The 12,666-nt window shown below is 34.5% G+C and overlaps 1 protein-coding gene across 1 annotated transcript in view; it reads left to right on the plus strand.

The window, feature by feature from the left end:
- AUH (AU RNA binding methylglutaconyl-CoA hydratase) overlaps nucleotides 1-12,666 on the plus strand; it is a 110,865-nt gene that overhangs the window by 36,397 nt on the left and 61,802 nt on the right. Inside the window, exon 4 of the mRNA XM_072922031.1 lies at nucleotides 4,951-5,037. Coding sequence (XP_072778132.1) covers nucleotides 4,951-5,037 — 87 coding nt within the window. The remainder of the gene's footprint in view (nucleotides 1-4,950; nucleotides 5,038-12,666) is intronic.

The raw sequence follows: 12,666 nt of genomic DNA on the forward strand, positions 1-12,666 counted from the left end.
TGGTTTTAAGTTAATCTATAATGTATGTCAAAGTTGGCCCTTTGCCCTCAGTATTTTATTTAGTTCAGTGTATGTGGAGAAGGATGAATGTTACTTCACAGTCTGCTTAAATGCATTGTGTGGGAATAAGATATGGGTCCATAGGAATTCATAGTATTTTAATTGGTGAGGTAATGTGTGTTTTGTACTTCTAGCTGAAAGCATTGTAAGTTTCCTTCATAAATTCTTTAACTTGTTTGAGTGGATTGGTGGTACCTTTGTGTTTTGGTGTTTGCAGTGTTCTCAGCTCTTGCTGACAAGATACAGAATAATAGGATATAGTATGGAATAGAGTATCTTCTGATAGTCCCCTGTGTCACCTCCTTAGTAAAATTTTGGTGTGTTGACAGAACTGGTTGATCTGTGGCAAGATCAAAGGGCAAGCTCACAGTAACATTGCTGCACTAAGAATTTAATACTTTATTCTACCTAAAATGCCTGTGCATGTGTCACTTCCTTTTGTCTTCTCAGACAAAAGACACCTTTAGACACTTGAGAGAATAACTTCACTGTTAATTTTAATTTTGGTGTGCCAGCTTTCTAAAAGACCTACTTTTTAATACAAAGTATTTATTGAATAAAGGTTTTGATTTAGAGATTTTGGGGTGTGTTTTGTATGTTGCATAAAATAGTCTGTGCAAGAAGATTTCTTGGCATTTATATTATTTGGAAAGTGAGGCGCTTATAGTTGGAATATATTTTACAAACACAGCATACTGCTTTTCAACAGTATATAAATTCTGATTAGCAAGTTTGTAAAAATATCCAAATAAGGCAGAAGGCATGGGGTCAGAGTAATCACTATAAAAGTTGGTTTCCTTTGGTGTGTTCTCTAAGTTAAAAGCCATCCTTGTCATATGTGTAGGTGGAAAATTCTGGTGAATAACAGCAGTATCGCTATCTTGCTGGACTGCCCTTGGCTTTCTCAAATAAACATTTTCTCTGGCATCATTATGAAGTGGAAGTCAGGCACCTGCTGCAATAATTCTCTCAGCTGACAGTGTATTACAGCCCACCATTGAATAGCTGAATATTTGAAACCATGCAAAAGAGAGTTACTATGACAGGGTTTTCATATTTAGGGAAAGTAAGGTAACAAAGGGAAACAAACTAACTTTCCTATTTTCTTCTGATATAGGAGGAGGAAAATGAGAAAGTGATAGCTCAAAATCCAACAGAGATTTTATTTTGGATTGACCAACCTCAATACAAGTGTAGGTAGTTAAAACAGCATGCATCTTCCTTACATCAGTTTCAAGAATTGATCTGGAAAGACCAGATCACAGCTGACTGCTGAACAACGCCTGTAGTGTAGTTTTCAAACACAACTTTTCATTGGAAGTCATCAGGAAAGTTCTCTTCTACCAGTTTGCTGTGTAAATTTTGAAGTGATACTTCTGTGAATTAAATTGATTCAGGAAGAGTTTATTCACAAGTGGAGAATACCTGATGGAATGCTAATATAGCTGATGGAGGGAGCGGCTGATGGTACTGTCAGTGTAGTCTTTCACTGTGGCACTTCTCTTTTATCCTGCAGTAGCAGCTAGTAATTTGAAAATGGCATTTCACAGTCTTTAAAATGTTGTTCATAAAATGCTGGGAGCAGTGAGGTGAGAGCTGGGTAGCATAACTCCTAAAATCACAGCTTCTGTTACTGTTTTGAGTGGATGGAAATCAATGATTGGGACAAAGCATTGAGATATCAGGAAGCTTAATGTGGAGAAAACAATTCCTGCTCCAGTACAAACCGGATGGATGTGGGGACATAATTACAGTGTACCATCAAAACTGCAACAGTTCATATGCCTCCACTCCCTAGTAGCTTGGGTTTGCCTTTTTCCTTCTTGGGTAGGAGGTCTTAGAGGGTTCTGTGTTCAGTGTGGCAGGAAGGAATGGGCCCGCAGTAAAGTCCCTGGAGTGTGCTGGGAGTGGATTTGGGGGAGCAGATAGGTCAAACTGTCCACACATTTCAGCTGCGGCCTGTAGAAAAATTGCAGTTTTGTTGTGTCAGACTTTTTGTGGTTTGAAAACCTTAGCTACTTTGTTGCTCTCAGCAGTTAAGCAAAGACTATTTTCAGCTACTTTGAAGTAGAAAACCTGGGGTGAGGGGAGGGGACTTTGGTTTTAGTAGCTGAGAGAGCAGAACTCTCTGGTTCCACTTGCATTCTCCTTCATAGCTATAGCTTCAGAAACTAAACCTTTTCTACTTCTGACTTAAAAACAGATTTTGAAGAAATATGTGAACAGTTCTTTGCTATGTGGGTCAGAATTCATCAATAATTCTTTGAGCAGACAAATCTTATAACAGGAACAAAAGTGTTAAGTTGGTGGCAGTTCCATCTCCTGTGACCCAGAGGATGCCAAGACATATGTTCTTTTGGAGTGCAGTGAATGGCTTCTGACTAAAATTCTTCTAACTGAAAAAGCTTCAGTTACTATTTCTATTCTTTGGAGAGCTAAAATAGAAAAAGGGCTACCAAAAGGACTCTTTCCATTTCCTTGACATTTGTGAGGGATAAACACATAAAAAAAAGAAATGTTAGTTTACAGAAGTTGGTTACAGCACTAAGATCAGCTGTATTCTTGAAATTTATTTACAGTAGACCATATTGATAATTTTAAATTAGCAGCTATATTTTAATCCATTCCTAAACAAGGTTTTTGTTAAATATTTCATCAATTTACGTAAATGTCTCCAAGAAAATGTATATTCTAACTGAAGGAAGAAGTCTACAATGTATTTTTTGTTTGAGAAGAGTTGGATTCTTTTGGTTGAGTCCATTTTTCTATGCAATATTCTAGTCTGAATAAATCAAACCCTAAAAATGGCTTTAATCTTATGTTGACAGAAGATTTTGTTTGCAGTAATACTAGATATTTTCTTTAAAATGTTTTTCAAGGGAATGCCCAGTGAGCATGATTTCAGTGTGTGGAAGTTTTGAGTCAGATTGCACAGCCAAAGATTTTTTTGTACATAAAGCATACGGTTTCTTAGATAGGCAGTGATTTGAACAGAGTTGATGACGCTAGATCCAGACTTTAACTGGTATCAAGTGAATGATATTTTTTCATTTGCATCCTTGCTGATGTGACTTCTAAAGCAATTTACCATTTAGCTTCTTAAACATGACATTTCAAAAGCTCCTTTTAGCTCCAGAATTCTATATGTAAATGGATTTGTGAAAGGTGCTTGCAGTTTTATTAGATTTGGAGTTCTATCCAGGTTTATGGGTGCAAATTTTGTTTGCTTTTTGGGTTCCTGGCAAAATTTCTTTATGCATTGATTGTGAATTACTAAGGTAGCAGTTGCAATTTTTCTGCAGTGCAAGCTTGACTTAAGTAATTCCTGTTTCGTACTGTCTGATCAAGTGGCCTGTCCTACTGTCTCAGTTGGGGCACATTCTAGAAGGTTACTTGGAAGTTTTTTGTGAAGTGCCTGGTAGTGTAAATTAGGCTTAATGTTACTTAGCAGGAAATATGTAAATGCAGCCAGGACTGATGCTTCATTGTTCTTATATTGACATATATAGAAGGAGAGGAGAAGTCACAGTTGAAAGAGGAGCTGTGCTTTGACAGAAGAAGAAGGAAAGAGGTAGAGCTGCATTATTAGACATGGTACTTTAAAGCAACAACTGGATGTCCATCAGAACATGTTAGATTGAGATACTGATTTTCACAGAGCTAGTCTAGAGTTGTTTAGCATTACAGCTAATGCTGTCAGCAAAAGTATGTCTAAAACTATGTTTGATGAAGAGGGTCATGATGGCCTATCATGAATTAAATCCAGAAAGTTAAAAGGTGAAATGAAACCTATGACTGCATAATTTAAAATTCCTAGCTACAGTCTTCACTTTATCTGGGTTTAGTGCATTTTCCTGAATGAACAGTATTATCTGGATAGAGAAAAATAAACCTTTTTTTTTTTTAAATTTTTCTTTTATTGTCTTTTTTAGTCTTTTCAGGCATGCAGAGACACTAGCTCAATCGGTTAATTTTTACCAAATGAAACAAATGCACACTAAGTTACCTTGCGACTGTTTCACTTCTTTAGAGAATGTGTCTATGCAAGTTTTGCCTTTTTAATGTATTGTTCATCTATAAGAAAGATAGGCTTTTATATTTAGCTATTATTATTATTATTATTGTTAGTTTTCTTCTTTTTTACACACTCAGGAGTGGAAATGTCAGCTTTTCCTATAAGTGAGATTTTAAAAACACATTTGTGTCCATATCTAGCTTTAGTATGTTTATTAAACAAACTTAATTTTTATATACACATGAAGAAATAGGTAAACATTTTCAAGGTGTGGCTTTTTTTTGACAAACAAAAAATTATGGTATGTAACTTATTCCAAAATAAATATAAATTAATGAGTGGAAAGTGAACTGAAAAATTGGTCCACTGTAGCATTTTTATTTAGAAATAGAGCCTGTTATTGTAAAACCATGCAATGTATGTACTGTATGATCTACCAATAAGAGAGTAACAAGAGTATAATATGAAAAACACACATTTATCAGACTTTGTGACACAGTTGGGAAAATAAAACAGTATGACAGATGAACTATAAGCATAACTGTTACTGTTCATAAACTATTTTAATAAGAGAAAAAGAAATTTCACTGGGAAGAATATACTAACTGAAAATACGGTTAATTTCATTAATAATTAAAATATTAATAATTTCATTTTTGGGGGTTTTTTTTTTGGCTTTTTGGTTTTGTTTTTTTCTTTCCTGATAAATAGTTCATATGTTCCTTGAAATCTGTGGAAACTTTATATGAACAACTTTAACTCCTGTTTAGAAATGGACTTGAAATTTTTATAAATGAAGAAATATTTTAGTTTTTAAAACGTATCTACAATACTGTTTACAGTTTCCTAACATATGTATGAAATGTCACTTCCAGGTGCTGACCTTAAGGAAAGGGCAAAAATGCACTCAAGTGAAGTTAGTTCTTTTGTCTCCAGAGCAAGAGCGACTATTAATGAATTGGGTAAGTAACCTCTCCCTTGAAAAATGTTATTTTAACCTAAGAATGTTAGATCAGAGGAATTACATAAACATGCACAGTTAATTCTTGACAGGTAGTAGAGTATCCCTAACTGTCACATCACAGATCTTGAATTGGAAAGAACCTATTGGGATTATGGAGTATATTGATAAATATGACTCATGGTGCATTTATCCCTTTAAAAAGTTCCAAGTTGAGTTAGACTTTTTAAAAGAATGCTAAATATCAAATGAAATAGAGGTGATTTGCCCTGCTGTTTTCATAAAGGCTGGATTGTTCAGTGACATCAAAGTGCCTTAGAATTCAGTTTTTACTATTGAATTCTTGTGGTTTCTATTATTAGTACAGTCTTATGTATTTTAGAAGCATGTTAAACATCAGCTGCTGATAGAAATTTAGTTACTAAGGTATTTGAAAATTTTGTTTAATATGTTTTGGTGTCGTAAAACCTGTTAATACTTTTGGATTTTAATCCACTTGTACCGATTCTTAAGGATAGTAGTTTCATTGTATGTTTTAGTTTAAGAATTCACCATCAAGTAATTATATTTCTACATCTCTGCTGATCAGTTTAAATATAATTACTTTCAACAGGTTATTGCCAATATGATCTGTTGAAAAGATAAGTGTAGTGTTCCATGTTTTAAGGAATTAATTTTCTACATTTAACTTCTAAAATATTGTTAGATGCATTTCCTTAAGAACACTATGTAACATTTTGATTTGGCAGAACTTTATGAATGGATAGCAGGGTTTTTTTTAGTTAAATGACGACCTGCTGAAGAATGAAACTTTGATTAGGTAATTCATGCAGATACTTACGTCCTGAAATGACTGTCATGTCTTTGAAGTGAAGTAGACACTCAAAGCTGTTTAAATAAGTGAAATCTGCAAAATACCTAGATGACGTGAATAGATCATTAATTTCCTGCAGCTGATACTGTATGTCATGCCAGTACTTGTCCTTTTATTGTAATGCCAAGCAAGTGGCAACAAGTTATTCCATTCATTTTCTTTGTAAGAATTTTGGGAGGCTTGCTTATCATTAAGGAATAATTTTTCAGCCTTCCTTGGCTTGAAGTTACTGGAAATACTTTAAGCTGCATATAAGTGTTTAAATATGAGCAACTGGTTTCAGGTTTTTCCTATGATTAATAAATAGGGTTTTTTTTAATCAATTATCTTCAAATTTGTAAATGAGAATATTTTTAAAGTCTGAAGAAATATTTGAATTTGGCATTCTTCACTGAATGACTGGAAAATGTTCAGTTATTTGATGCTTTGTTTTGTCTCAGGGTTGAAAAAGCCCTGAGAAAAATGTTTGATTGTTTTCATCTTCATTAAAGTTCCTGTGAGAGCATTTAACTACTGAATATGTAAGCAAATTTTCAGTGTTATGTTAAAGGCGTGCAGTGAATTACTTGCCTCAGTCAGTTTCAGTAGATCATTCTCAGAGCCTCATCCAGCCTGGCCTTGAACACTTCCAGGGATGGGGCATCCACAGCTTCTCTGGGCAGACTGTGCCAATAGCTCACCCACCCTCACAGTGAAGAATTTCCTCCTAAAACCTACTCTCTTCCAGCTTGAATCTTTTCATCTTGTCCTGTTGCTACAGACTCCTGTAAAAAACCCCTCTCCATCTTTCTTCTAGGCTCCCTTCAGGTACTGGAAGGCTGCAGTTGTGTCCCTCCAAAGCCTTCTCTTTTCCAGGCTGAACAATCCCAATTCACTCAGCCTTCATAGGAGAGGTGCTCCATCCCTCTGATCAGCTTGGTGTGCATCCTCTGGGCTCACTGCAGAGTACACTCACACCTGCAGGTCAATGTCCATCCTGTGCTGAGCACCCCAGAGCTGAATGCATTACCCCAGGTGGGGTCTCAGTACGCCATTCAGGAAATGTAGACAGTATCAGAAAAATACATACAGCAGGTTAGATTGGTTGGGTGAATCTGAATAGAAGTGAATGTTAATTTTACAGCATTACCAAATGTAATTTATATAGGGACATCGTATTTGCATTTGGTCACTGCAATTAATCTGTAAATTGAAAATAATAATGGTGTTTTTCTTGCTCAGCAACAACTAGAATGCTGTGAGATAGTTGAGGGGAAACACTTTTCAAATTAATATTTACCACTGCAGAAAGTTATGTAGCTAGGTAACAATATTTCCAATCTCCTATTTTGTTCTTTTTTTCTATCAGAGTTTAATACTATAATCTCATTTAAAATATATTCTACTTATTGCTTTTCAGAACTAGGTCATGTTTTGATAATTGCATTTGTATTCAGATGTGTGACCTAGTAAGGAGTTATGTCTTTTTAGCTGTATTTCCTGAAAGAAGACCATTAAATTACCTTTATAGACAAATTACAGTAAAGGTTAATTATGTCTTAAACAACTAGATAAACTTAACTTTGTAGAATTGACATCCTTTGGCTTTCTTTAGTTTCTGTTGATGTCATTGCATTTAAAACCCTTGCACTGGTTGTTCTGTAATAAGCTGTAGTATCATTTTAGAATACAGCTGCAGAAGGGAATTTTCTGGAAATTAAAAGCATACTGCACTTATTTATATGGGAATAATTTGTAACTTCTTGCTAAATTTGGGTGAAGAAGTAAGACTGCAGTAAATGTGATTTTGTTTATAAATAAATGCTTAAAAAAAGAGCTGAAAAAATTGAACAGAGCCCCATTAGTTGTGGCACTTGGAGCTTTAAGCTGGGGAGGGGGAAATGGAAATGGCCTCTATTTTTAGCAGTGGTTGCTTTTGCTAAAATTATACCAAAATTGTGGAGGTTTTTTTTTGGGTTTGGGTTTGTGTGTCTGTGTCTGGGGTTTTTTCTACTTTTTTCTTTGTAGTTGTTTCTTTTAATAGTAAGAATTATAAGATTACTTGTCCATTACTATATTCTGCCTTGAAGCACTTCATTACTGATGTAAGGCTGTCTTTACCCTAAAGAAATTGGGAGAGAAAAACCTTAATAGATTTCTTGTAACTATGCACAACAAGACAGGCCTGGCTAAATTAAGTCAAATGACAATGATTTCCAGAAGCCTTGTGTTTGAGGCTTTGGGGAGGAAAAAAACCCCATTAATGTGGGTCAGCTCTTCAATGTGTATTTTATGATATGCCTCTTATTAAATCCATGCTGTTCTTTATACTGGCTATGGGGTCAGAGCTGTGATAGTGTGTATATGTTATCTTTTGAGATTTCAGTTGCAAAACAGACTGAGGCTATGTATGGAGCTGAATGCAATAACCACATTCCTCAATAAAACCACCATATTTAATAAAAATAAAAACTGAAGCTCTAGAAGGAATTTCAACTCAGCAAATACATGTAATTACTCAAATTGACATTTAGCTCCAACCTCTATTGAGTGAGAAACGTCATTGACTAGCAAAACTTTTCCAAAGATTGTGGGCGTAAATCCCCAAATCCCATAAACAGGGAATAAAAATTGGAAACTGACTTTCTTGGTTGCTTCTTAAAATTGACATGTGGTCAGGCTTCTTTTTTATTTCACATTTGGACACAGAACACCTTACTCATGGCCTGATGGAACCTAGATCTGAACTAAGTTATGAATGAATTTTTTTAATAAAATACTAAAGTGACTTTGTTTTCATTTGGTTTTGTTGCATTGTAACAAATCTTGAAGGTTTTTGTTGAAAATATTTGATTAGTTTTTATGCATAAGCTAACTTATAAATTATACAACTTTAATAGGTGGTGATACTTAGTAACATTGTTTATACATAATTCTGTCAGATATGGCTAGTTTTGACATATTCCACTTTGAATGAAGCACCTTGTGGTCAGTTGCTTGCATTTGTTTTTTATTGTGTGCTTTTTATTTTATTCAAAGCAGATACAGTTCTATATTTACAGGAGTTTTTTTTCCTTCTTTAACATTTCTTCTGTCCTCTGGCTTTCAGTCATCACCAAAATTTTAATTGACCTAAAAGAACACACTTGTTCATCCTTCAGACAAACATCCTCTTATCAAAAAAGTTCCTAGTTTGACTATTGAAGATTGTGCATACGTGCAATTTTTTATGCCGCATTATATATTACAGTTTGGTTTTCGATGCAGGCTGTCAAAAATTTGTTTCAGAAGTCCCAAGAATGGTATCAAGATTATAAAAAATTTCACTTGATTTCTGGTCTGCTAATTGTTACCCCACCTTTCCATGATGAAGGCTTAAAAATAATGAAGAATTATCACTGATGAGGTTGGCATTGTTTTACTATTTGTTGTTTTGTTTTACTGTTTGAATCTGTGAGGCTTCTGTGGAGGTTTGGTTAGCATTTTAAATCCTGGTTTAGGAATGAACACTCAAAATTTACCAAATTTACCAAATCCATCTGTGTTTGCTGGAAGTAGATCTGGCCATCAAAAATGTAGTACTCTAATTTGGAAATCCTTTGGTAAGAACTGTATTTCTCTCTTAGGGAAGAGAGTTATAGGCTATGAGTTGTGTTTACTGGGAAGCTGAATGAAATTTCAGATAGCTATCAAATTTGAAAAAGGACAAATTACAGCTAGCAGAGCCATGCTTAACAGCTGGCCTCAGCCATCATGCTCTTTCTGTGTTGCTGACACTGTAAAATATAGATTTTAGCACAGTATTTTGCTTGCTGTGTTATGATGGTGCCTGTTTGATTAAGTGTACAGCATAGCTAATACAGTCCTTGAGTGCCAGCATTCTGAGTGTGTTGCTAGGCTCTTGGTTGTTTTCCAATGGTAGATTTACTTCTTCTCTTGATATTGAATTAATTTAAGATAGCCTTTAACTAAGTGTTGTCTGATCCTGATGCTGCTTGCTGTACAGCCATGACAAAAATCAACACAACCTCAGCAATAGTTTAGTTTTTCTTCTGGTAGTAATTCCTAATGTTGTTCTGGAGGACAAGAGGCTATGCTCTGGACATGGCTCTTTTAAGTTTTCTTCCACAAAGGTAACTGTACCAAAACTGGAATGCTGCTCACCCAAATGGTTTATTGAGATCGGCATGGCCAGTTTGCACTGTGTTAAAACAGACCTCCAGTATCACTTGCTGTCCAGGGCTTCCATTCCCTCTCCCGGCATCCACACTGTGCATGTTTGATGTGTTGGTAACGCTATCCTTTCCTCACCCTGTTCAAGTTTGAAATTGCATGTTTCAATCACTGAATGAGAAATAAAAGTTTGTTAGCTCTTTGCTTTGCCTGTCTTGGTCTCTGTCTCTGTTCCTTGGATGAATTGGTATTCAAAGGATAGCAACTCCTGATGTAGTGCTGAAAGCATAATGTTGCTCTTCTATTGAACAAATCCTGAGCTCACTGATGGGGCCAAGCACAAGGCTTTGACTTCAGAGTTGTCAAATCTTGTAGTGAATACACCTTTTGCCTAGGTAGGCTCTGATGATATCGATGATATTACTAAGCTAGCTTGTAAAAAAAAAAAGAAGCTTACTGTGAAATGTTAGGGAGTGTTTCTTTTGCAGTGTTCTGTGAATGAACAGGCTTGAAACTATTACTTGGTAAATTATGCTAATTTAGAAATAAAATATTTTAGCACTAGACTGGGCTATGTATTGTGTCAAACCAGAGTGGTAGTAATAATAGAGTATGTGTTATCTTCATACTGTAAATCAGAATAAAAATGATGTTTGTTTAAAATGTTACTGTTTAAAAAACATTAAAAAAATGAAAATTGTATCTAATTTGATTATTTTAACAACCAGAGATTATATTAGAGACTACAGTTGTGTATGTGTGTATTATATAGAGATTATAGTTTGAGTTTTATTTTGTGTGCTCTTTAAGAAAAAAAAAAATCTTGCATAGAAGTAGAATGTAAAAATGTAACCGAATTCATTTAATTCCTTTGTGTTTCATAAATTCACTGCTTGGTTACATGCTGTACTGTCTTTGTGTAAGTAATAAGTTCTTAATGTATTTAGCAAGAGTAAAAAATAAAAGGAATAATTTTTATTTTTCTTTTGTCCAAAGTTTTCACTAATTTTTACAGAAAGTGGATTCTATCATCTAGGTTTGACTTCATTATTGTTTTACTGAGAGCAGAATAAAACTACAAGACAAAATGTTAGTTAATATGAAGAAGCGGAAGAATCTGTTTATCAGCCTGAGGGATGATTTAAATATCCAAATGATTGTCTATACTACGAGAAAATCATGGAAGAGTTGGATACTGAAAACAGTAGCTGAGGGGTTTAAGTAAAACACCTCTTTCATTCCCATTAGTTCTCAGTTTCTTTTTCTATTATCAAGAACATAGAACACAGTTTCTAACTTGTCCATAATAAATACCAAATAGAAAATTTTAAAATAAAGCATGTAATATTCCTCTATTAAAGTTGAAACTTTATTTTCAATTCAAAAAACCATTGTTTCTGTGTCACGTATGAGGGTGAATGATTAAAGGGCTAAACTGGGAAATTAATAGGATTGAGTGAGGTGCTTTAGCCTATGTCAAAACAAATGGAAGAAAAACTTAATACCTTTTGCTTAATAATCAGCTGTAATGTGCAGTAACCATTTTCATTAAAAAGCAAAATTTGTTTCAAATACTAAAAAATATGGGGTTTTCTTGTGCAGCTCTTTACTGTTATTGATTGTCTGCCTGAACTTTGAAGGTATTAAAGCAAAGACAGTAATGTTCAAGTCTATCAACAATTGTAGTTGTTAAGCTTCTTATCTAAAGCACAGGAATTAGAGGGTACCTAAAAACCTTTCACAGTTGTGACAAGCAAATGTATGGCACAGAATTCCTTATTCAGACTTTAAAGTGTGGTCATTTTTTGCAGATGAATATATTTTTGAAACATACAGAGGTATAGAAATTAGTTGAATAATCACTTTATCATTATTTTTGCACTTACGAGAGGTAAAGCTTTGTAACGTGATTACTTGCCATGTGCAAGAATTGTTGGACCAATCTTCTTTACCCTGAAGTTCATGTGGATTTGACAGTCTCTCTCAGCCACTTTCAAATGTTGCTGCATCCATTGGTGTCACAGGGACATTTCTCTCTGTGCACCTCTATGAAAAATCCTGAGAGAGAGAGAAATGTCCCTGTGACATAGTGGTTGGATTTCTTAGTGTTACAGAATGGATGAAAGTATTTGTTGAAATGTTTTGTTTCTGTTAGCTTTTTTCTCTATAGATGAATCTGTTTTTGACAGTAGTGCTTGCAACTGAAAATGAAAGCAAATTGTTGTAGTCACTGGCTTGATTACAGATTTTGCAAGGCAAGGTAGCTGCCTGAAACAAAACTTATTGCAAAAGTTATATGCCATCACAATGTTGTTCTTCAGGGAAAGGTCCCCAAAAATGAAATCGATATACAGTGCTGTGTTGTAATTTTTTTTTCTGATTTCCTGTGACATAAATTATTTAATATGTTAAATGTAATTTTATGATCATAATGTTCCTAGTATAAAGAGTATTCCAATTATCAGAACTGTACATAGCCTGCCTCTAATTGCCAGTCAAGGGGCATAGCTTATGCTCTTTATGCCCCCTCCTTTATTTTTTTTTAAGTTAAAAAATCTTAGATTTTATAATCAAGAGCCACACCACCAAGAAACATAAGAATCT

This window comes from Taeniopygia guttata, chromosome Z (genome assembly GCF_048771995.1).
Source record: "Taeniopygia guttata chromosome Z, bTaeGut7.mat, whole genome shotgun sequence".
Classification (NCBI taxonomy): domain Eukaryota; kingdom Metazoa; phylum Chordata; class Aves; order Passeriformes; family Estrildidae; genus Taeniopygia; species Taeniopygia guttata.